General features: G+C 44.9%; 1 protein-coding gene across 1 annotated transcript; it reads left to right on the top strand.

The window, feature by feature from the left end:
* The first annotated feature begins 584 nt into the window (after positions 1-584).
* On the top strand, positions 585-23,828 carry MSRB2 (methionine sulfoxide reductase B2). Its single transcript, XM_040248575.1, has 5 exons — positions 585-724; positions 7,814-7,914; positions 13,879-13,955; positions 21,690-21,837; positions 22,846-23,828. Exons 1-5 carry the CDS (start codon positions 607-609, stop codon positions 22,948-22,950), a joined length of 549 nt encoding a protein of 182 aa, XP_040104509.1. The 5' UTR covers positions 585-606; the 3' UTR covers positions 22,951-23,828.
* Positions 23,829-25,594: the final 1,766 nt, after the last annotated feature.

Below are 25,594 nucleotides of genomic sequence, written 5' to 3'. Positions count from 1 at the left end.
AATTGGTAACTTTATACATATCTATCAACAAGTGACTAAATACATGTGGTACGGCTATAAACGGAATAGTACTCAGCACTAACAAGGAATGAACGGTTGCTATATGCAAAAACTGGAAGGAGTGTCAAGACATTTATTCTGCATGAAAGAAACTAGACCCACCCCCCTAAAAAAATGGTTCCATTTATAAGCAATTCTAGAAAATGCAAACCAACTAAAACAGATTAGTGAGCTGGGGGTGGGGAGCAGAGTGGGAATGCATGCAGTTAGGTGGGACCAGAGGAGGAGCCGCAAGGGTAGAGGCAGGGAAGGGTGTGGTGGAGGCACGCAGGGAGCTGGGGGGTGGTACATGAGTAGAGGGTACCAGAGAAGGCCAGGGGAGGCAGATAGGGACAGGAGCAGAAAGGGATTAGGAGGGATGGAGGAAGGGGAGGAGTGCGGGGCAGGAGCTCGGGAAGGTTTAAAATAGGCGGAGCGTAGCGGTGGCTGTAGTGCCGACGGGAGCAGAAAGAGGAAGGAGGCGGAACCGAGTCTCGAAGACGGGGGCGGGTTCTACGCGAGTGGGCGGGGCCGTGGCGTGGGCTCCGCCCGGCCGCGCTAAACGTCATGGCGCGCCTCCTGCGGGCTCTGCGGGGCCTGCCCCTCCGCGAGGCGCCCGGGTGGACTGCGCGGGGCCGAGCGGACTGCGGCGGCCTCCGCGCAGGTGCTGGATCCCCGCAAGCAGGTAGGCCTCGCAGGCCCCGCCCTCACCTCCCGGCTTTCGATTTTTGTTCGCTTGCCTTGTTTCGGGGGCCCCAGCCGGCTGGTCCTGGACCTGACTCGTCCATTCTCCGGAAGCTCCGTCGGGGCGCTCCTGCCCGCCCACTCCCTGCCATCTAAGGACTGCAGGCTGTAAACTTGCAGGGGCGTGGGCGGGGGAGTCCCTAACCCGTATGAGGGTTTGTGGAAAAGTACAGGTCCTCTCCCCCCACGTGCACACATACTTGTTTTTTTTTGTTTGTTTGTTTTGTATAAAATGTACTCTGGAGCCGGGCTTCCAGGTGAAGGACGGCGGTGTTGGGTCAGCAGCCCGCCCAGAGCGCTCTCTGCTGCAGCCACCCCCTGCGCTGTTAATTACACTGTCCCCCTCGTCCAGTTATGCCTGCTGCTTTCCGCGTCTCAGAAGCAGGCAGTTCTAACTTTGCATGCCTGTGGATCTGCTCCCTGACCTCTATATCTGTGTTTCCAGGACCCAGGGGGAATGTGGGGACTCGTAATCCCTTCCCCCCTCTAACCTGATAACCATCGTTAGTCAGTGACTGTGACACAGACGGGGGAAAGTGTGCGTTTCTAATACGACATAGCTTTGGCTGCTCTGTGGGTTGGGGCACGCTGACACCTCATCCTTTAGTACAGTCACTAAAGGGGATTCTAGTGGGATCTTGGGTCAGCTGGCACTGTATTTCACGTCCAGTTTGGGGGACACAGTGCCATGTGTTGATTGCCTTTCTGGGCAACTGCCCCAGCTAGCCCATCTTGAAATCCATTTGTTATGTGTCCATTGAAGATATTTAAAGATAAATATCTGTGCTATAAATGTCCCCAGTCACTCGGAATTCTTTTTATCCCCTGAAAACTTCAAAATGTAGTGTTAAATAAATAAAAGCCCTGGCAGGGTGCAATGGGAGCTGATCAAATATGACTTGGGGTCACAGACTTCAGACCCCTCCTGGTGTCTCTAGTCAGCCAATCTCCTATTTGTTCTTTGCCCACTCAGTACTAAGTGTTGATTTCCTGAGAACCACAGGTGGTGCTTCAGGCATCACAGTTCTGGGCTGGAGCCCTCCTCGTTCCCCTTTAGAGGGTGGTGGTTTCAGCGGAAATTCACCCTTTATGTTTGTACTTAGTGCTGTCGGAAACAGCCTAATAAATTGCCCTGGAATCTGAGGTTCTTCAGCAACATTAAAATTTGGCCAGACACCAATACTTAACAGGAACTGCTCACTTATCAGACACCCACCCTTGGGAATTTATTCTAAGGAAATAATTCAAAAGAAGAACAAAGTTATATGTGCAGAGATGCTTTTAACAGTACTACTCTTAAGAAGGAGAAACTGGCTATAACCCAAATGTCCATCAGTTAAGGAATGCTTAAGTAAACCATGAAAGTTCAATTCAACAAACTAGTAGGCAACCATTGAGAATGATAGGCAGCTAATACTTTTGTGGTTAAGGGGTTTCAGTGTTGACGGTGCCATACCCACTGGCTGTGTGTCTTTGAGCATGTCTTGAACTTGGTAAGCATAAGCCTGTTTTTTTTTTTTTCTTTGTAAAATAAGGATAATGATAATAATAGGGTTATTATACAGAATAAATGAAAAAAACTAAACGTTTTATTACAGTATTGGTGCTTAGTAGCTATACAATAAGCATTAGTTATAATTACATAAATGAATGGAAAGGATAAAAGTGTAGCTATATTTAACCCTATGCTGTGTACTTAATTATCCACGTTGAGGGAAAACTAATCAGACATAACAAGTACAGAGAGATGCTGACAGGGAGACATTTTATAGTCTATACATTTTATCACTTATATACAGTTGTCACTCAAGCATCTGTTGTCAAAAGCACCTCAATATTCCAGGAAAGTTTTTATCTCTTAACAAGGAAAAAGAAAACCAAATTCTACTTTTATACCAGCTTACTATTAATAACAAAGTATATTTACCTAATTAAATCCAGTCTAATCTTAATCACTCCTGACAACATATAAAACTCTTCTCAAAGTTCCCTTTTTTCACAAACCTTTTGTCACTTTTTGTATCCCTATGAGTTGTCCCCATCCAGAAACAACTGAGGTAGGAGATACATAGGCCCCTGGGTTGGACAGCTGGTGTTTGTCAAGTGGAATAAAATTCAAGCTCTTTTTCTCACCCAAACCCTCCAGTGACAAAGCTAGTGGCAAAAACTGAGCTTGGCTAAAGAGATAAGGTGTCAACTCCTGAGGTCAAAGAAAACTTCCCTGTCTACACATGCACAGGAAGCCTTCTTGGGGGTCGAAAAGGGAGGGGCCCCACCCTATAATAAGCATGGACAGTCACCCCCAGGCCTCTGTGATGGGATCCATCTTAACAAAAAGTTGCGCATCATGGGGAGGGTCCAAGGACCAGTCAGTTGTGGAAAAAAAATAATTGGCCAAATGTAAACAAAGATGGGAAGGACTGTCCAATTAAGGGATTTAAATCACCTTTTTACTGGCTTCTCATTTAGGACGCCCACACTCCTCTCTGGGTGTGTATTTCTGCCTTACTTCTTACGCCCTCCTCCTCCTTAGAGGGTGCCCCTGCCCCTTCTCTCAGCTGTGTCTTTTTCTGTCTTAAATAACAAATGACTTATCTGTATGCCCTCCCACTTATTGTGCTGTATACTCTAATGATAAACTTGGTACCTGTTTTTACAGTTTCTGCCTCCTTGAAACATTCTTGCTTTCAAATGAGGGAAAGAGCCATTTCTAACCTCTTGCCCCTGGTGGTCTGCTGGCTAGGATTCCTGGCTTTCATCCAGGTTACCCAGGTTCAATTCCTAGGCAGGAAACTAAGCTTTCTCTTCAGAACCACTCACTGCTCTCCCCTCCGAGATCACAACCAGCTCCAGGACAAAATTATCATTTTTCCTCAACAAAAAATACCTCCATTCTTTATACCTCCTCTCACCAACAACATGTATCCCACTTGCTTTACACACTGAAGTGCTCCCTCATCATTTTTAGTAACTTTAATTACATATTATAATTTTTAACCCTTTAAAGCCTTAAACCCCCCCAAAAGTAACTGAGCTGTTATACCAATACTTATGTAAGGCAGACTTATGTACATATTTCATAACTGCATATGCAAAAAGAACCAGTTTGGGAATTTCAGAAGAGTTTCATCTTAACCCTTTTTTTTTCTTGGAGTCTAAAGAATACTGTTGCCATATGTTGTTAAAAAAAATTCTTTTTCTTTAATCATAATCTCATAGCTAAAAATTTTCAAATAAATTGAACCAAATCTCCCATTTTTTATAAAAGACAAGAAAAATACCATTCACACAAATGGAATATACACTCACACACCAGAAGACAGAACTGTCACAAATTCTTCAAGACAATAACCAATACAGAGTCCCCAGCACAAACACTCCTTGACATCATACCCATGTCAGAACCAACTGGCGAAATGCCCAAATAGTATTTTGTGCTCAAAGAGAAGTTAGCCCGGCTGCACACTGGTGGACTGACTTACTGGGTCTTGGAGCTCATCTGCTCATCCAGACACGTTTCCATTCCACCAGGGAAAAGTGTACGTTGACAGCCAGTGCCGAGCAGCGGAGAAACAGGGAGGATCCCTGAAACAACAGATTCGGCAGCTGCTAGGAATGTCCCTCATACCCGCCTCTTGGGGCCAGCAAGCCAGGAGCAGCAGTTCCTCACAGCCACCCTGGCGCGTCGTCATGGCCGCAGCCCTGCTCAGGAAAATCCCGCGAGCCAGGTGCTGCGAGAGCGCAGCGGTCCCATGGTGAGAGCCGAAAAGCCTAACTGAAAGTAGGGTCCCACTGCTCGCTGCTCAAAAGCCAATAAAGAGGCGAGAATGGCGGAAAGTTTGCTGAATTTCAGAGGCCCGCAACCTGGGCTTGGCGGGGCAGGGGCGAGGAGGACTCCTGTCCAAAGGCTGGCTCCCCCGCCCCCTTCAGTGCGCAAGAGCTTTAGTAGGTGATGGGAGGGGGCTACATGCAGAAACAGCACAGTCAGCTCTGACAGTCATCTTGAAATTGCTTATGCAGTGATCTAATCAGTGTCACTGATTGTTTCGAGTACAGTTCATCTTCAGTTCCAGGGTAGGTCTGTTCCTATTTCCAGGCCAGCTCTGAGAACTGTGGTAGTTTATGTCATGGCTGCAGTCTGATCATCATGCTTATTTCTTCCACCTGGTGCGGGTTTCAGTATAAGACAGCTCACAGGCTATATGGCTCAGAATATTATCTGCATCCCTTGAGAAGGAACTAAAAGTCGTTGACTTTGCTTAATGACTAAATTATTATTATTTTGTCTCATTTGACTGTTTTCTTTTGTTTCCGTATTTTCTCACTTCTCTGATTAAATGTTGGTGTTTTTTTTTTTTAATACACTTTTTATTTGGCTATTCTGGGATCTTAGTTGTCACAGGTAGGATCTAGTTCCCTAATCAGGGATTGAACCCAGGCTCCCTGCACTGGGAGCTCAGAGTCTTAGCCACTGGACCACCAGGGAAGTTCCTGATTAAACTTAGTCTTTGACTAAAGTTATTTTACAGGCAAAAGGCAGACTGAGGACATGTTGGGGAAGGACCATAGGGTCCTGCTCCATTTCACTAGGACACTGCATCTCGGTTTCCTTCCCACCTGCCTGCTTGCCTCCATGTATCTTCAACCTGTATATCGAGGAGAGCCTCAGAGTACAATCCTCAGGCCTTTCTCTTTTGTCTACACTCACTGACTTGAGGATCTTTCAGCCTCCAAGATAAAAGACAGCTTCAGGCTGAGGAATCCTAAAGTTCACATTTCCCCCTTAGGCCTCTCCCTCTCTGTATCCATATAGCCAACTGCCTCCTTGACACCTGCACCTGAATACCTGATTGGCATTTTAAAAGTTAACAAATTCAAAACCATGTTTCCAAGCCTACTCCTCCTGAAGTCTTCCCCATCTTCCAGAGCCCAGAAGCTGTGGCTTATGACTCTTGACCTTTGCTTTCTCTCACCTCCACAACTGGCCCATCGGCAGACCCCCCCGCCTCCACCATCAGACTGTGTCCACCGACTGACCACTTCTAAGCCACTGTCCTGCTGCAACCCCAATCCAGGCCTCTGCCTTTCAGCAGGGGATACAGATAATATTCTGAGCCATAGCCTGCGAGCTGTCTTATAGATACTGAAACCCCCACCAGGTGGAAGAAGTAAACAGGATGATTAGACTGCAGCCATGACATACGCTGCCATAGTTCCCAGAGCTGGCCTGCCTCTGTAATGGTTCTCCTGCTTCAGCCTTCACCCTGCTTCGTTTTTTTGGAACGTCTGCCACTAATTCTTTTAAAATACGTTAGATCATTCCATGCCTCTGCTAACCTTCCACTGCCTTCCAAACTCATTGAGAACAAAAGCCAGTGTTCTTACAAAAGCCTTCAAGGCCTGAGCATCCCTGGTGGGCCAGTGATTAAGAATCCACCTGCCAGTGCAGGGGACATGGGTTTGATCCCTGGTCTGGGAAGATCCCACGTGCCTTGGAGCAGCTAAGCCCATGCACCACAACTGCTGAGCCCACGCGCTACAACTCCTGAAGCCCACTCATCTAGAGCCCGTGCTCTGCAGCTGCCATGAGAATCCCACTCACAATAATGAAACAGCCTCCACTCCGCAATTAGAGAAGACCCAGCTCAGCCTTAACCAACTGATTGAAATAATAATCTTCAAGGCTCTAAGTGGTCTGGCCCCCATTGCTTGTCTGTTCTTATTTCTGTTAACCTTCCCTGCTGTTTCTGCCCTAGTCGCTCGGGCCTCTTTGTTGTTCATAGGACATGCCAGGCACACCCAGCCTGTTGCTTCTCTTGCCTGCAGTGGTCTTCCAGGTATTCATCTGATGTGTCTGTTTACATTTCCTTCAACTCTGTGCCGAAAGGCCACCTTCCTAATAAAGCCTTCGATCACTACTCTGTTTTCTCCTGAGTAAGCTGAGGTGTGCAGATGATACGATCCTTTCATATTCTTAACATTGGATGATTAGAACATTATAATAGACATTAGACTTCCCACCCCTGCCCCCAACCCTTTGGCCAAAGAGAGTATTATGCTAGTTACTTTGTTTATACTCACTGGAATAAAAGTAACACAGAAGCTGTAGGAAGCAGAAGAAAGGAAGACACAAGTGGATAAAAACCATGAAGCCCAATCATAAGAGTATGGTAGGTCTCAGTTTCCCTTTCAGGAATGTGTGCTGTAGGAGTCTTCTATTTTTCACACAAGAAGAATTTTCAATAGAGACCTCCTTTGATGAACAAAACCAGAGATATCTTTATAAACCAACAAGGAAGAGGGTTTTAATAACCCACTGGCTCAACAATCTTTTCTCTCCAGTCTCACAGCTACTCCCAGCTGTATCCTGACAGGAAATACTCCTTTGAATGTAGTTATGGAAGAAGGATTGATTTCTACCCTTAGCAAACCAAGGAGAATTTATTCTGCTTTATTTCGTATTTCAGCCACCTCTTTAATTTCTGTGCCCAGTACAACTGGAAAACTGGCTCTCTGCTTATTACTCATCTCTTACTAAACTAATGAGTCAATTAAAGCATTTTGTACCTGAACTTTCTGGTCTCTGTGAAGAAGGAAAGGTTGGGAGTGGAGGGGACATTATGGTGTGTTCTGTTGGCAACTGGCGCACTTCAGGAGAGAGGCTTAGCAAGAAAAGGTCATTGTGCCTTCCTGGCTCTTTTCTTGAAGCAAAATATATTTTAATAATATAGAAATATATAAAAACCCGTAACTTGATCAAAGACATCATTTGAAGCCAATAGCACCCATCTAATAATTTGCAATATATCAACCACTGCTACTAAATACATTCTTATAGAGTAGTTATTTTGAGAGTCTAAACAATGCAATGAAATACAAAGAAACAATTAAAATACAAATATCTGTAGTGAAGGCATGACTCTAATTCTCTGGGGGAAATAACTAAATTTTCTTAGACAAATCCAAGGAAGTCAATCTCAGTGTTCCTTGCTTTTTTTCATTTTTTTGAAATTCCTGTTTAACAATACAGGGTCTCTTACAAAACGTCAGCGGACTCTCTCCAAGAGTGAGTGGCAGAAGAAGCTGACACCAGAGCAGTTCCATGTCACGAGAGAGAAAGGGACGGAGCCGGTAAGCTACCCTCATTTACGGTTTCTGAGTACATGTGTTGGGTGTGGTGCATGACAAATTGGAATCGATCTCACTACAAAACCTAACTTGGTGCTGTTCTCTCAGTTCATCCCACCTTCTCCTTACCATGTGTAAAATGGACAGCCAGTGGGAGTTTGATGTATGAAGCAGGGCACCCAAAGCCAGTGCTCTGGGACAGCCTGGAGGGGTGCGGGGAATGCAAGCGGAACTCAGGCGAGAGGGAACACATGTATGCCTATGGCCGATTCATGTTGATGTATGGTAAAAGCCATCACGATATTATACGGTAATTACCCTCCAATTAAAATAATAATTAAAAAAAACCCAACTCATCATTTTCTCTACTAATCTGGCACCCTCCACTGTTCTCCTCTGGCCACGTATATCCATCCAGTTATGCAAGCCAGAAACCTCTCTCTGGACACACTGCCCTCCGGCGGCCGGTCCACCCACTCAGCCTCCTGAATGACCTTCTCATCACCCTGCTTCTCTCTGCCGCTTGCCCTGGTCCAGGCCCCACCATCCCTGGCTCAAAAGCAGCTGCCTCAGCTGTGCTCCTCACATCCGTCCTTGCTCCTCACCTCGCCATTCTCTCAGCCTCGAAATAGATCTTTTGTAAACAGATCTGACCACATCACCCCCTACTCTAAATTCTTGTTTTCAAAGTAAAAGAAAAAAGTTTAAAAGTGGCTAATAAGGCCCTAAAGCTCTGGTCCCTACCTCCCACCTCCATCCTCAGATTTGGCCACTTTTCCTCGTTCAGCTCCAAGACCCTGGGCTTTCCCCACTTTAGGCCCTTTCACCCTCTGTCCTCCCCCAACTCCAACTCATTCAAACCCACCTTTCAGCTCTTGGCCCCAATCTCACCCCCAAAGGGAAGCCTTTCCCCAGCCCCGAGCTGGGTTTTCCCTGCTCAGTACCTGCCGTCCTAGCACATGCAGGTAGTGGGTGCTCAAAAAATCAAGCGCTGGGACTGTTGAACTACTGCAGGCCGAGAGGGGGACATATTACGGAAACTGTCTTCAGTAACCCTGGCTTTCTTTCCTTTCCTGAGAAAGCAGCCCTCAGTGGTTACTCAGTATAGTACCATTTTTACCACGCTGCATTTCACAGCAAGTCATTTGTCTTAGGCCCAAACATGACCACTGGAAAATAGCTATTGGGCCAGGTTAGTAGATATTTTCATTTGTGAATCAGACCCCTTAGAGTGGACCCCAGCACAGCAGTTTTGAATGTTGTAGGATATTTATATCTTTGAAGTTAGCGGTCCCTGCAAAATTCAGGTAAGCTATCCATGTGCTGGAGCCATATAATCATGGTCTCACCTTCAACTTCATTGCCAATCCAAAGTCATTAGATAGACCAGAAGATCCCATAGATTCTGGTGAAATACTGGTATTTTTGAAAACTTCCTGTGGGTGGGGTTTAAATAAAGGCTTTCTCAGAAAGAGACTGTTGTTGTTGTTTAGCTGGTCAGTTGTGTTGTTGACGGCTGGGTCTCTCTCCAGTGCCTGGAAAGGAGCCCAGCATAGAGCAAGTACTCCTTATGTGTGTGTGTGCTCAGTTGAGTCCAACTCTTTGTAACCCCATGGACTGTAGCCTACCAGGCTCCTCTGCCCATGGGATTCTCCAGGCAAGAATACTGGAGCAGGCTGCCACTTCCTCCTTCATGGGATCTTCCTGACCCAGGATTTGAACCCGAATCTCCTGCATTGGCAGATGGATTCTTTAACCACTGAGCCACCAGGTAAGCCCAGGAAAGACACAGGAAACTAGCCATTATGCAGATAGCACAAGAGAGCTACCCGTGATTCCCCGAGCAGTTGTGTGTCTTCCCGGAGCATTGTTAAGTCATCCCTATTCTGAAGGACAGAGCCACACAGGGTTTGGAGTTGGAAATGGCAGCCTGAAGATAAGCTGCCAGATGTTTAGGAGAATAAATACGTGGGATTCTCAAACAGATGGTGTATTATACTCTGCATTTGGCCATTTTACAAAATGAGCATCATCCATTATTTTAAGTAATGTTGTAAATCCCTTTCAGTTGATTCATTTCCACATGTAACTTTTTAGAATGCTGCAGAACAATAAGCCTCCATAAGTTCCATGAGGCTAAGAAAAGAGAAGGGAAATACCTCAGCCTTCTATTTGGTGACTCACAATTAAAATTCAGTTGCATGTGCTTTTTGTTGGGCAGCATTAACCTGCTAGCCCTCTGCCAGGTACGACGAAGGGGTTCACAGACTAGTTGAGCAGTAACTAAAAATCAAATATCAGGGACTTCCCTAGTGGTCCAGTGGCTAAGGCTCTGCACACCCAATGTAGGGGGCCCAGGTTCGATCCCTGGTCAGGGAACTAGATCCCATATGCTGCAACTGAGTTCACATGTCACAGCTAAAGATCTCACATGCCACAACTAGGATCCAGTGCAGTCAAATAAATATTTTTTTAAAAAGTCAAATGTCAGTAGAAGCTAGGTTTTGTGCAGGTTACTGTTTTCCTTCCAGATCTGCCATCCACGTGCTTCACTCTGCTCTGAACTCTGGGAAGGCTAAGCAGCTCCCTTGCCCTCTTGACTCCTGATTGAGTTAGGCCCCTGGGAGAGGCCAGCAAGATCAGAGGACACAGTAGAAAAACAGGCATTGAGGGTCCCCTGGGGCTGTATTCCTCCCACGAAGCTTGCAGCCTCCCCGCCCCCCACCCCTGCAGGCAGCTCGTCCCTCCAGCTTCGGCCTCGTGGGTTCTGCCCACTCTGTGCCCCACAGGCCAGTAGGGCAGTGTGTTTTCAGTCACCGGCCCAGGGATGCTTCACCTTCCCTGGCTGGTATCCATCGGCCCTGTCCCCATCTTTGTAAATAGTTCTCTGTGAAATAACCTGCAAATCATTTAAGTGTATCATCCATTTCCAACAGGTGTGTAGTACTGACAAGATTGAAGAAGGGAAAGGCCGCTCTGGTGTGCACATAGTCTTAGTTTGGACTTCTCTAGCAGGATGTCGCAGACGGGGAGGCTTAAACAACAAACATTTGTTGCTCACAGTTCTGGGGGCTGAGAAATCTGAGATCAAGGTGCCAAACAATTTGGTTCTGATAAGAACTCTCTTCTTGGTTTGCAGATGGTCACCTTCTTGCCGTGTCCCGATGTGGGGGAGAAAAAGGTCATCCCTCCCATGTCTCTTCTTCCCAGGGCACTAATCCCATTCTTGAGGGCTCCACCCTCATGAACTAACCACCTCCCAAAGGCCCCACCTCCAATATCATCACCTTGGGAGTTAGGGCTTAAACATGAATTTGGAGGGGGATACACAAACATTTAGGTGCTTCTGTGTGGTAAAGCAAAAGAATCCATCTGCAATGCAGGAAACACAGGTTCAATCCCAGGGTCAGGAAGATTCCCTGGAGAAGGAAATGGCAACCCACTCCAGTATCTTGCCTGGAAAATTCCATGGACAGAGGAGCCTGGTAGGCTACAGTCCATGGAAGTGCAGAACATTTAGTCCATAGGATAGATTTTGAAAACCCAGGGATGGGGGTATCTTTCTGTCTCTGTCTCTGAACCCCTCCCTATACAGTCACTCATTTCAGTTCTCTCTTCAAAACAATTCTTAAACCCATCGTAGTTAAATCCAGGCCTGAACTGGTGGCCGTTTGACTGTCCTTTGAGTGCTCCTTCTAAAAACCAGCTCTGATTGTGTGTGCAACCCAGTTTAAAAGTTTCCAAATGGCTTTCCATCTTCAGTAACCTGGCACTTTAACTCTTTGGCATCATCGACTCAATGGACATGAATCTGAGCAAACTCCAGGAGATAGTGAAGGACAGAGCAGCCTGGTGTGCTGCAGTCCATGGGGTGGCAAAGAGTCAGACATGACTGAGCGCCTGAACAACAACAACAAGCATGGTCTGATGAAAGCTGCTATGATCTGGCCCTCCCTGCCTTTCCAGCTCCCTGCCTTTCCAGCAACCTCATCTTCCTGCTCCACATTGCTCTGTTCTGTGACGTGAGCCGCCCAGCCCAGGCTGCTCTGGCTGAAATTTATCTGATTAACTCCTTTATCTGATTAACTCCTTCTCATCCTTCAAAACTCACTTTAGTGTCTTGGCATTTTCCTGTAATAAACACCAGTCAGCCATGCAATGAAAAATAATGTTGATAAAAGGTTAAAGAAAAAGAAAACCCTGATCTCAGACATCTCATATATTACCTGGTCCAGAAGGTTTCATGAAGACTTCCCTAGTAGTAAAGGGACTAGTGGTACCCCAACTCGCTGCTAACTTCCCCATCAGAACTGTGGTCGCATGGTGTGACCACTGCCAGCTCACATCTCTTCCTGACTTGCTGGCAAATTCCTAGTGCAGGAACCATGGTTAGTTTAATTCTGTTTTGTTTTTCCATCTCTGCAAGCTTAGTACCCAGTGCAGCATTGGATACACACTTGGTTTTCAAGTAATACTGGAATGAGCGAGTAAAATAGAAGCTGAGTGTGGCCCTACATAATATGACAGGACTTGTATAAAATTAAGGAGAAAGGGTGAGAGGGTAGACAGGAGGAAATCAGGCAAGGAGGCAGAGGAGAGATGTCATTTCATAAAACAGGTCAGTGAAGGATTCTTTTATGTCTGATTTTTTAACTTATTGTGGTTACCAGTTCCCTGTCACTTCCTCTGTCCAACTGCCCCTGCAGTAACAAACATTATATTGTGAATATTAGGATGCTGTCCAGATCCCATAAGTAGGCATTTCTAGATCAGCTTCACATCTGGGTAGCCCTTTGGCGTGTTTGTCTCTTCAGCCCAGGTGGGAGGGAAGCGAAACTTCCTTTTCACCCCCATACCCCTTTGTGCCAGCGTGAGGTTCAAGCCTTCAAGGGGACAGGCCAGAAAAAGACCAGCTCACCACTGTTTGATGCCTGCAGCCAAGTTTAGGGATTTTAGAGGGAAAACATCCACATGTGCCCGGATGGTGGGCTCAGTAGGTTAATCTGCAGTTGACTCTTACGCTGCTCCCTGAAAATGTGCTGTTACTCGTACCACAGGGAATGTGAACGTTTGACTGGGGATTTGTCTAGAGAGGGCTGAAGGGGCCGCCTGTTTCCTGAAACAACTCTGGGACTCAGTGACCCATCCCGTGTTCAGCTTCTCTCCCAGAATAGGACAGTGCCTGCCATCAGCCACTGCTTGTGGATTTTCACAGGAGGCTCATGCAGCAGTTTCTCTTTCTTGAAATTTCTTTGATAGAGAAGATGGAATTGGGCAAAAATGGTCTTTGGTTGTTCCAAACAATGAGATCAGTTTACCAAATAACGTTTAAAAATATATATAATAGTCTTGGCTCACTCATTGATTCAAGTCTCCTGTTCTTGGAACCTGCAAACCCCTTAAGCCACAATTTAACGTGGTAATTTCATCTAAGTACTAACTTAGGCACTGGGAGAATCGCGCTCATTATTTAGCATTTATTCAATATGAAGTATCCTAAACACCACGTGAAGCATATTAAAGGCACAACCCCAATCTCACTGAGCTTTGCTTTTTAATGTATCTATATCCTGTCTTTAATCGGAGATTTCAGAGTGTTTTAGTCAGTGGACTAGATTCCTGTTGTATTAACTTTTGAAATGGAGGCCGAGATCTATCACAATCCAGAGGCCCATTCTCTTGCTTTTTCACGGGCTTTGATGTCTTGGATGAAAGGTGCTATATAAATACAAAGCATTATTAATGTCATAATTTGAATATTTGGCACAATAAAGGCCAGTCGTAAACAAGCCTGCAGACTGCTTCACTGGGCATGTTGTAATTTTCTTTCCAGTGATACTTGTACTTTGTGAAATTAGTACAAAAATTCCTTTATTGGAGAACTTAATCTTGGATTTAGATCTGCTGTATCATGTCCTGCTGGTGTTATGAGAAACCTGAACAGTGATATATCTCATTTACTTTCAGCCGTTCAGTGGGATCTACCTGAATAACAAGGAACCAGGGATGTATCACTGTGTGTGTTGTGACAGCCCACTCTTCAGGTGAGATAAAGACCAAGAGGTACCAAAGAAGAGTGAGCCTCAAAAGTCATAGTGCTCTGTCTTTTGGGGCCTTGGATAAATATGGGATCGGCTAGAAAATTCACTTGGGTTTTTCCATAGGATCTTACAAACTTTTTGACCAACCCAATACATACTATGGTTTTCATTGCCCTTCCCGATTAACTTGGTTACCGTAAGGAGGGCTGTTCATTTAAGATTCTTGTCTGTCTTATTATTATTTATAGCATTAACATCTTAGACTATATTCTTTCTTTTTGTATCTGGAAGAAATAACAAAAAGCAAACTAAAAAAAAAACCACTTGGTGGGCACCTTAAGATAAAGCTATTAGTTTTTTCCCTGGGAACGTATTTAAAGACATCTAAACCATAATGGTATTTGCTTGACCCATGTGATTAAAACTATATCTCTCCCAGGGAAAAAATGGGTTTATAATTTAATTTAGGAAATGTAGAATTTTATGAGGATAGATTCCCCACAGTGCTTGACAGTAGTGAATACCATGCCTTTTCTATGTAGCTAAAAGTAAATTTAATTGTCCCTTGATTTCAAAGCCTCTTTTAAGTCAATCAGGATCTGAAATCTCTCAACAAAGGCTTTTTTGTTTAGACATGCAGGAAACAGTCTAAAAAAAGTAGATTCGATGAAGAAGAAAGGAAAACATCTTTGAAGTCCCATTTTTCAGAAGTTCAAAGATGTTTTTTATTTCTTTTGCATCAACCCTAAATTGGTTTAGAATAAAATATAAATCAAGCCAGCTCTGTGAATCTTCCATTAGGCAGTGCTTCATTATGTGCTCTGGGCTTTCAGCAGACTGGGCTTTCCTGGGCTGCTGGCTGCTAATGGGGGCTGAATTTGGAAAGCCAAACCCCGCCTGCAAAGATGAGCAATGATCAGGATTGATTTTCCTTCATGCTTACAGAAGGGCAGGCCTTCGCCAGGATTCATTCACTCTGTCAGAGTGAAGACAGCAAAGATGGCAGTCAGGCTGAGAAGATGGCCTGGGGGAAGCTGGGAATGGTAAAATGCACACAGATTTCTGAACCATTAGTTACTGTTTCGGAGAAGGCAATGGCACCCCACTCCAGTACTCTTGCCTGGAAAATCTCATGGATGGAGGAGCATAGTAGTCTGCAGTCCATGGGGTCGCTAAGAGTCGGACACAACTGAGTGACTTCACTTTTACTTTTCACTTTCATGCATTGGAGAAGGAAATGGCAACCCATTCCAGTGTTCTTGCCTGGAGAATCCCAGGGACGGGGGAGCCTGGTGGGCTGCCGTCTATGGGGTTGCACAGAGTCGACTGAAGTGACTTAGCAGCAGCAGCAGCAGTTACTGTTTGACCTTTGGTTCTGTTTAAAGGAGGAGAGGTGGGACCTTGAGATGGCCAACCTGCTTTTAGCCAAACAACCGTGTAGTAAACATAGAAAAGATGGCTTTGTGACTGCAGTAAGCCGCCAGAGGTTCTGTTTCTAGCTTTTGACTGTCATCCTTGCCAGAACATGTTCCTACGTTTTAGTCTTTGTTGTTTTGACTTCATTGGTGTTCCAGTTTCTGCACCTGTAAAGATGACACTTTCTTCCTACCCAGTGCCCAGCATGGGTACCTCGCAGGCTCTGTTGGGGAATCAGAGTGTTGGGGCAGGGAGGGACTGGAGAGACCAGAGCAAAAAGCTCTGTCTAGTAGAACTCTCTGCAGTGATGGAAATGTTCTATATCTGCTCCACACACTTTGGTGGCCACTAATCACGTGTGGCTATTGAACACCTGAAATGTGGCTGATGCGACTAAAAAATTGAATTTTTTATCTTATTTCATTTAAGGTAATTTAAACTTGAAAGACCACCATGAGCAGTAACTACTGTATTAGCACATTGCTAGTCCAAATTCAGGAAGTTGAGTGACCATACCCACGGCAGCCAAGACCAATAAAACCAGCCAGGTTTCCAAAAGCCCTTTCAGCAAGTGGCTAGTTTACTGACCTGCCAATCTGCCAACCTATTTGTTTCTTTTTAATCATTTAGTTTTAGTTGCAGTTCCCATTTTCATTTCTTAAGGACTTTTGAGTTTGTTCTATTTTTTGCCTCCTGCGGCTTAGTCTGAGAAAAATAAGAATATATTCATAAGAATCTTTTATGTTCTAGAATCTTCTGTGTTATTAAAGATGCATTTGTTTATAAGAGAGACAATGTAGTAGAGTGGTGAAGTCTGTAGATATACATCCTGGCTTAATTGCTGTATGACCTTGGGCAAGTTTCTTGACCCCTCTGTGCCTTGATTTCCCCACTGGTAAAGTGAGCATGTTAGTAGTACTGAACTCATAAAGCTATTGGAAGGAGTAACTGAGTTATGCGTTAATACACATGAAAGCACCAGAGCAATGCCTGACCCCTGCCAAGCACCAGATACATATTAGCAATGAGATTCTTGCAGACAGAGCCTTCTTAGGGCGTTATGCATGAAAGTGTTTTTGATAATGAGGAACTCCTAAGAAATCTCTTCTAATTAATGAGAATCTATAAATGAAGACTATATTCCTGAAAGTGCTTCCCATTCAAGAGGGTAGATAACTGTCAGGATTCCTGTTGGACCTCTCGTTTTTGCTATCTTCCTGTCCCCAGTCTCCATCCTCAGTAACAGAGAGCAGGGGTAGAGAAGAAATGAACATCCCTTCAAATACTCGCACACAGTCGAAAGGAGGTGAAAAGTCAACCAAACCTAAACAGTTAAGAAACTAAGTGGATGAGGGATCACAGCCACTTGGCCACTGGGCTCCTTGCTGCCTGCAGACTTCTCTTCGAGCTGAATCAGTATGGTTCAGGGGAGCTGCTGACTCTCCAACTCAGAGTCATTTGATCCAGGGTTTCTCGGTCAAGAGCACTGGACTCCAGACTGTCACTTCATTAACCATGGAATTATGTGACTTCGACCCCTCCTCTATTCCCCTTCCTTCCTCCTCTCCAATTATGGATGTGTTTATTAAAATCTACTGTGAGATCACATGTTTCATGGTCATAAATCTTTTTAGAATAGAAGGAAACTGAGAGCCTGATGTTAGTTCCCTTTTTACAGAATATCCTGGCATCCCACGTGTTGTAGGAACTAGGTAATATTGTTAACCTTTTCTGTGCTCCTGTTCCTTGAAATGAATGGGAATTCTTCTACCATGAGGATTGTCAGTTGTCACCAAGTGCCTCTGCTGCTGGTATGGGGGCCATGGAGTTTCTAGAAACAATGACAAAAACAGCAAATAAACATATAACAAAACTAAATAAAAGGAATCCCTTAAAGAGTATACATGATATACATCTTTACTCCATTTAAGAATAAAGATGGTCCAGAATGGTTTTAGTTTCTCAAGGGTGGGCCTTACAATCTGCTAATCATTTAAATATATATATTGCAATTTCTAATTGCCCTTAATATTTAAGTTTTCCCTCTTAAATGATATATGATGGTGCTCTCATATTACCTGGTAAAATCTCCAGATTCTGTTAATTGCATCAATAAAAGTTTATTGTTTCCCATAAAACGTTTTAAATGACTTTTTATTAGTCTTAGATTCATTCATATAAAAAATTATTATATTCATAATTCTCATGATCACTAGTTTATATATAATGTTGAGGATGGAAAAGCTATGATTAAAGGATATTTAAAATGTTTTTCCCTGGACCAAAGTGGCTCAGATGAATATTTTTGAACCCTGGAAAAGAAAAGGGGTTGCAGAGAACCCAGTCTGAATAGGTGTGTGCACACGTGCTCAGTTGTATCCAACTCTTTGCAGCCCTGTGGACTGTAGCCCGCCAGGCTGCTCTGTCCACAGGATTCTCCAGGCAAGAATACTGGAGTGGTTGCTGTTTCCTTCTCCAGGGGGTCTTTCTGACCCAGGGCTTGAACCCGCATCTCCTGCATTGGCAGGCAGATTCTTTACCACCAAGCCACCTAGGAAGCCCCAGTCTGCATGTGCAGACACTTCTAATTGGACCCACAGCTGCCCAAATTTCATGGATACCTGTTACTACTAACAATAATGATATTTTAAAAATCATAACCACTAACTTAGGTACCATGTGTCCAACACGATGGTAAAAATGCTAAATGAAGAAAGCGTCTCAGTCAGTCCTCCCCAACCCTGTGAGGTAACAATGCTGTCACTATTCTGTGGACGAGGGGACAGGGACTTTATGAGGGTAAATAACTTGCCAAGGTCGTACGGACATGCCAGAGCCCGGATTCACACCCCAGGCTCTCAGAAGTCAGCCTCAGAGCTGTACCTGAGTTCCTGGGATCCTTCCAGGGCTCTTCAAGGCGCTTTCTTTTCTAACTGTGTATCCAGGAGACTGGGGCTTCCCTAGTGGCTCAGATGGTAAAGAATCTGCTGGCAACGCAGGAGACCTGGGTTCGATCCCTGTGTCGGGAACATCCCCTGGAGAAGGGCGTGGCAACCCACTCTAGTACTCATGCCTGGAGAATCCCATGGACAGAGGAACCTGGCGGGCTATAGTCCACAGGGTCACACAGAGTCGGACATGACTGAAGCAACTTAGCACACACCCACACGTCCCAGAGACTACATCCTCTTCCTACACTTCAGTCAAAACAATGCTGCAGATTGAATGCATGAGCACATCTAGAGATACAGTTGCCATTTTTTTAAGGCTAGACCTTAATGAGATTTGCAAACAGTAGAAATAGAGACAGACATAGAGATCAAACATATGGATACCAAGGGGGAAGGGAGATTGGGACGAATTGGGAGATTGGGGTTGACATAGATAATCTATTGATACTATGTGTAAAACAGATAACCAGTGAGAACCTACTGTGTAGCACAGGGAACTTTATCCAGGGCTCTGTGGTGACCTAAATGGGAAGGCAATCCAAAAACAGAAAGAACGTTTGTATATGTGTGGCCAATTCATTTTGCTGTACAGTAGGAACTAACACAACACTGTAAGGCAACTACATGCCAATAAAATTAATTTTTTAAAAAGAGATTTGCAAAATTATGAAACAGTGCAACTCATCCCACTAAATGTTTGTTTCAGTTTGGAAAACAGAATTATCTATTGTAACAATATATAAACAAATTCTCCAAGCCAGGCTTCAGCAATACGTGAACCGTGAACTCCTTGATGTTCAAGCTGGTTTTAGAAAAGGCAGAGGAACCAGAGATCAAATTGCCAACCTCCGTTGGATCATGGAAAAAGCAAGAGAGTTCCATAAAAACATCTATTTCTGCTTTATTGACTATGCCAAAGCCTTTGACTGTGTGGATCACAAGAAACTGTGGAAAATTCTGAAAGAGATGGGAATACCAGACCACCTAACCTGCCTCTTGAGAAATCTGTATGCAGGTCAGGAAGCAACAGTTAGAACTGGACTTGGAACAACAGACTGGTTCCAAATATGAAAAGGAGTACGTCAAGGCTGTATATTGTCACCCTGCTTATTTAACTTCTATGCAGAGTACATCATGAGAAACACTGGACTGGAAGAAACACAAGCTGGAATGAAGATTTCCAGGAGAAATATCAATAACCTCAGATATGCAGATGACACCACCCTTATGGCAGAAAGTGAAGAGGAACTGAAAAGCGTCTTGATGAAAGTGAAAGAGGAGAGCGAAAAAGTTGGCTTAAAGCTCAACATTCAGAAAATGAAGATCATGGCATCCGGTCCCATCACTTCATGGGAAATAGATGGGGAAACAGTGGAAACAGTGTCAGACTTTATTTTTGGGGGCTCCAGAATCACTGCAGATGGTGACTGCAGCCATGAAATTAAAAGACGCTTACTCCTTGGAAGAAAAGTTATGACCAACCTAGATAGCATATGTAAAAGCAGAGACATTACTTTGCTAAGGTCTGTCTAGTCAAGGCTATGGTTTTTCCTGTGGTCATGTATGGATGTGAGAGTTGGACTGTGAAGAAGGCTGAGCGCCGAAGAATTGATGCTTTTGAACAGTGGTGTTGGAGAAGACTCTTGAGAGTCCCTTGGGCTGCAAGGAGATCCAACCAGTCCATTCTGAAGGAGATCAGCCCTGGGATTTCTTTGGAAGGAATGATGCTGAAGCTGAAACTCCAGTACTTTGGCCACCTCATGTGAAGAGTTGACTCATTGGAAAAGACTCTGATGCTGGGAGGGATTGGGGGCAGGAGGAGAAAGGGACAACAGAGGATGAGATGGCTGGATGGCATCACGGACTCAATGGACATGAGTCTGAGTGAACTCCGGGAGATGGTGATGGACAGGGAGGCCTGGCGTGCTGTGATTCATGGGATCGCAAAGAGTCGGACATGACTGAGCGACTGAACTGAAGTGAACTGAACTGAACAATAGGTTGTATTAGCCTATAATGAATTTAATATTTTTTAAAATAATTCAATGCATAAATGTCTCTAAAACTCACTCATAATTTCTAATTTGTTAAGTGCTAATAGGCACAACTCATGTAAACCAAGCTCTCAGAGATCCTCGATAATTTTTTAGTAACAGATGGATCCCAAGACCGGAGTGTTTGAGTCACTGACTTACCCTAGACTCTTTCTGCTGGGTGTGTGCTCTAAACCGAGCTTCCTTCTGTGCTCAGAGTCTAGGGGGTTATTTGCCACTTTGCCCCTCTTTTCACTCAGTTTTTGTTTTTGTTTTGCAGAATTTACCATTCATTTCTTGTCTCTCCCCCAGATGGAGAGAGCCATTTCCCTGCCATTTAAATTTCTGGAATTTGTTTTTCTAGCATGATGTAAAGGGTTTCATCTTTGGAGGTCCCTGGTGGTCCAGTGGTTGAGACTCTGTGCTTCCAATGCAGGGGACACAGGTCCGATCCCTAGTTAGGGAAACTAGGATCCCACATGCTGCAAAGTGTGGCCAAAAATTTTTTAAAAAGAAAGAAAAGGAGTTCACCTAACAAAGTACTTAGAGAGTGGGTCTCTGATGAGTAGATTTGCTTGTTGCCCTCCTCCTCCTTTTGTTGGCGCCTCTGTTCTCCCCACCCCCCACCCCCAGCATCATTCATTCCTGTGGGGCTTTCCCAGGAAGGTCACTGCACTGCAGTGATGAGTCTGGGTGCCCAGGCTTATTAGTCACTACGTGCTCCACTGCATAGCTCCCTAAGCCCTCAGAGCATCTCTATAACATAGATGTTACTGTCCCCATGTTACAGGTAAGAAAAGTGACTTGGACAGGGAAGCAGCCCATCCAGTTTCACACAGCTAAGAAGTGGCGGAGGAACTCTTGAATCCCCAAAGGCAGTCAGGCTCCGTGTTCAGATAACCAGCAGTTCCTGTGGCTGAACATGGCCGTTTGATCAGTTCTCACGTTTCTCTGATTTGGTGAACCCACGATACGCTAAACCCTTTGACCACTCGTTTCACTTCGATTTCCCCCTTCCTTACATTTCAAACACGGGCATTTAATCTGTTTCCTAACATGGAGCAGTTCACAAAGCTCCTCGTGTTTTTGGTCCTTGTCGAAGCTTGAGAGGGATGCCTTCAACATCAAAGGAATAAGAAATCTTTGACGTGACGAGACAGCATCTTGAATAGTGGCGGTGCAGTGGGAAGACCCCTGTGGTTCAGAGAACTGGCCTTGAGATCTGGCAGAGAAGGGAATCAGTTTGTGCTCTGTAGAGACGTGGGTTGGGGCACACAGTGCTCTTTGTTTGTTCATAGCAGTTTTCACAGCTGTAGGTGTCCTGATTTCTAACACAGCTCTGAGAAGAAGTTCTGCTCCGGCACGGGATGGCCTTCGTTCTCTGAGGCTCACGGGACGTCTGGCTCTGATGAGAGTAACACGGGGATCCTGAGACGTGCTGACACCTCGTTGGGACTAGCTCGCACAGAAGTCGTCTGTAAGCAGGTGGGTGTCTTTGCTTGGTGTGTTTTGTTTTCCCCTGTGCCTCCTGATTGCAGTGGAGAGCTCACTTGTCCTTTCACATCTGGTGTTATGGACGGGAGCACTTTTGTCATGGAAGCACTTTGGGTTTCTCCTGAACTGCTACCAGTTCCTCTCTCCCATCACTCCTGGCACTGCAGACCAGAGAAGGAGCCTTGCCTGGTTCTAGCCTTGCAGAGATGGGAGTGAGTGAGGGTCTGAAAGAAAGAGCTGGCCCTTCACATTTTGTTGTGCAGGGAGAGCGGCAGGAAGGTCCAGGGTGGCTGGCATCTCTCTGCCCCCTTCCCGCTCTGCAGCGTGTCGCCTACAAGCAGAGCAGAGCAGTACTAAAGGTGATGTCAGGGCTTATTTCTCCTGGGAGCCTGGCAGGAGAAAGTGGCTTAAATCCAGACAGCAGATTCAACTTGATATCTTTGGGTGCTCAAATGTTCTGGATTTGTAAGCAGATAAATGTAGCTTAGTCTTTTCTTCAGTGAAAAAAACAATAATAATATACTGGCTACAAGATTCACTCACCCAGGAACTGTGCTACTGCTTTTTTTTTTTTTTTTAATATTTATCTATTTGGCTGCCCCTGGTCTTAGTTTTGGCATGTGGGATCTAGTTCCCTGACCAGGGATAGAATCCAGGCCCCCTGCATTGGTATCAGGGAAGTCCCAATGCATTGTATCAGTGAATCATAATAACAGCTCTGTTACGTAGGTATAATTATCATCCCCATTTCATAGATGAGTAAATCAAGGCCTAAGTTAAATCACTTGCTTACATTCTCACTGATCAAGTAGAGAGCTATTTACCACCCCATATACTCTACATCCTTTTATTTCTGAATCAAATTCTGACACAATAGACTTTCCCCCAACACCGAGGTCAAAGACTCGAGTGGGCCTGCCATGTGGGGTTCATCTGTCTGGGTTTTACTTAAAGAGCCTTGTCCCTGGTGAGAGATGACAGAGGCTGCTCTCCTTGCAGTGCGAAGCTCACCTCGGCCATGTGTTCCCCGATGGACCTGGGCCTGCTGGGCAGAGGTTCTGCATCAACAGTGTGGCGCTCAGGTTCAAGCCAAAGAAACACTGACCACCTCCGAGTTCCCTTCCCTCCCTCGCCACTCCCTCACTTCCAAATTCAATTTGCAGAACTCACATGAATGACTCTTTGTGACCCCATGAGGTGTAGCCGGCCAGCCTCCTTGTCCATGGAATTCTCCAGGCAAGAATACTGGAGTGGGTAGCCATTCCCTTCTCCAGCTCTTCCCAACCCAGGGATCAAACCCAGGTCTCCCGCATTGCAGGCAGATCCTTCGCTGTCTGAGCCGCCAGGGAAGCCCAATGTGAATGACCACCCGATGTGAATGGTAGTTTTATTAACTACCAAACCAAGGCTAAGTTCGCTGCTGGCACCATGCAAACCACACCTTCTCTAATTTACTACCTGGGGTCAACTCAGCCCTGGCTCTGGTTTTGACTAGAATTTCACAAACTGACAGAGGGACAACTATTTCCATTAAATCGACTTCTGTGGGCTTTGCCTGGACCAGAGGACATGACTCTCTAGGGACGCTTGGAGGCAGATGGATAAACCAAAAAAAAATTTCCTACAAAACGACCCTAAACTTTCCATCACAGTTCTTCCCAGACATATACAGGTGAGAGATCAAGTGAAAAAGAGGAAGGAAAATATGGCATTAGAGTACTCCACAGTTCCAGCATGGAAGGAGGCATTGAGGAGAAGGAAGAGGAGGGTTGTGGACAAGGTGGGTTTCGGGAGCACGCCTGGAGATCCATGGGATGCATGACTTTTTTTTTCCAAAATGTTAATAAACTGTCTTGAACATTCTAGTTCCAGCCTCTCTACTTGCAACTAAATTTCAATGGGAATCTGCTAGATTTCAGTGATAATACAAGTGGCTACAAAGTTAAACTTTAAAATGTCCAAATAAAATATTTACTAACATTCATTTGCTTTTTGTCTAAATGTGTGAATTTTCTCTCTTACAAAAGTGACTAAATCAAATGCCAAAAAATAATTAAATCACCTGGTAGTAGCTATTGGTTACATCAATGGTAATAGCAACTCAAGTGTTTTTTATGAACTGAGTTTTTAATGATTTGTTACTGAAAACGTTTACATTATTTTCTTTGAGACTTTATGGACAGAAAGGAAGCTTAAGTGTTCCATTTTTCTCTGTATTACTATGCCAGTGTGAATGAATTAAAGACCTTGATGTAGGGAAATAGATTATCCTGGATTCTCTGATAGGTCCATTGTAATCATGAGTCCTTAGAAGTAGAGAACCTTTCCTGGCTGGGGTCAGAGAGAGAGGTGGTGATGGAATATGGGTCAGAGAGATGCTGCTTTGCTGGCTTGAAAGATGAAGGAAGAGAACCATGAGCTCAAGAATGGGAACAGCTTCGAGATGGAAAAGGCCAGAAAACGGCTTCTCCCCTAGAGCATCCCAAAAGGAATGCAGCCCCACTGATAACCAGCCCTACTGGTTATCTATTTTATAACCCAGTGAGATGCTCTTCAGACTTCTGTGTAACTGCAAGATAATAAATGTGTTGTCTTAAACCACCCAGCTTGTGGTGGGTTGGTACAGCAGCAACAGAAAACTAATACAAGAATCTTTTCCGAGTTTTCCTTCTCACTGCCAGTCTTCCTGACCTACAGCAACTTCAGGCCCGTTTCCCGAGGCCTGGACAACAGTTTTCCATAAACCTTTTACCAACTTCCATAATTGTATAAGGTCTAATGCTTATGTTCCTTATTCTGTCTCACAGATGGTGGTTCTGCTTATATGCCTGCATCCTATCCAATACAGAGACTAACATACATCTTTTATTCAATCCACTAATAGGATTTCCCTTTTTCCTCCATGTCCTTGACCTCCATTGCATTGGGCATCTGGTGAAGTAGTTGGCTTGAATATAAGAACTATGTTGTTTTAAAAAATACATATCTTTAAACCCTAGATTCATATTCTCTGCAGTCAGATGCACATAACTTCATTTCATTTCTTCATTTCGAATCTGCCTGCAATGAAGAGACCCGGGTTTGATACCTGGCTTGGGAAGATCCCCTGGAGAAAGGAATGGAAACCCACTCCAGTATTCTTGCTTGAAGAATTCCATGGACGGAGGAGCCTGGCGGTCCATGGGATTGCAAGGAGTCAGGCACAACTGAACGACTGACACAGATTCACCCACAGTGAGAGACACTTACAAGGTCAGGAAAAACCAGACTCCTGTTGCCCTTCTTGGTCTCACTGCAGAGCATGGTTCACTGAGCTGGAAGTGTGCACAAAATCAGCTATACCTACGGAGTCTTCGGGAGTGCTTTACCTGGGCTCCCAGCCCTCTGCTTGTCCTCAGCTGTCCTTCAGTTGCAACCCATTGATCCCTGTCCTGCATACGGACTGATGCCACCCCCGCTATGCTGACTTAAGTGCTGCTGCTGCTGCTGCTAAGTCACTTCGGTCGTGTCCGACTCTGTGCGACCCCATGGATGGCGGCCCGCCGGGCTCCACCGTCCCTGCTATTCTCCAGGCAAGAACGATGCATAGCCAGGCAACTGATTTTTGTTTGTGCGTTTTGAATGTTGTAACTTCGCTGAATTCATCTACTAGTTTTAATAGTTTCTTTGTGGAGTCTTCAGGGTTTTCTCTGTATAAGATCGTGTCATCTGTAACCAGAGATAATTTTACTTCTTTTCTAATTTGAAC

The sequence above is a fragment of the Oryx dammah genome, unplaced genomic scaffold, assembly GCF_014754425.2.
Source record: "Oryx dammah isolate SB20612 unplaced genomic scaffold, SCBI_Odam_1.1 HiC_scaffold_10, whole genome shotgun sequence".
NCBI lineage: Eukaryota > Metazoa > Chordata > Mammalia > Artiodactyla > Bovidae > Oryx > Oryx dammah.
This window is presented reverse-complemented; position numbering and strand designations above follow the sequence as displayed.

Bases quoted from the DNA above. Each gene is read 5' to 3' on its own strand.
- MSRB2 (XM_040248575.1), top strand. From the start codon at position 607: ATGGCGCGCCTCCTGCGGGCTCTGCGGGGCCTGCCCCTCCGCGAGGCG. The intron at 7,915-13,878 runs GTAAGCTACCCT...ATTTACTTTCAG, and splicing joins GAGAGAAAGGGACGGAGCCG to CCGTTCAGTGGGATCTACCT. The intron at 21,838-22,845 runs GTGGGTGTCTTT...CTCTCCTTGCAG, and splicing joins CAGAAGTCGTCTGTAAGCAG to TGCGAAGCTCACCTCGGCCA.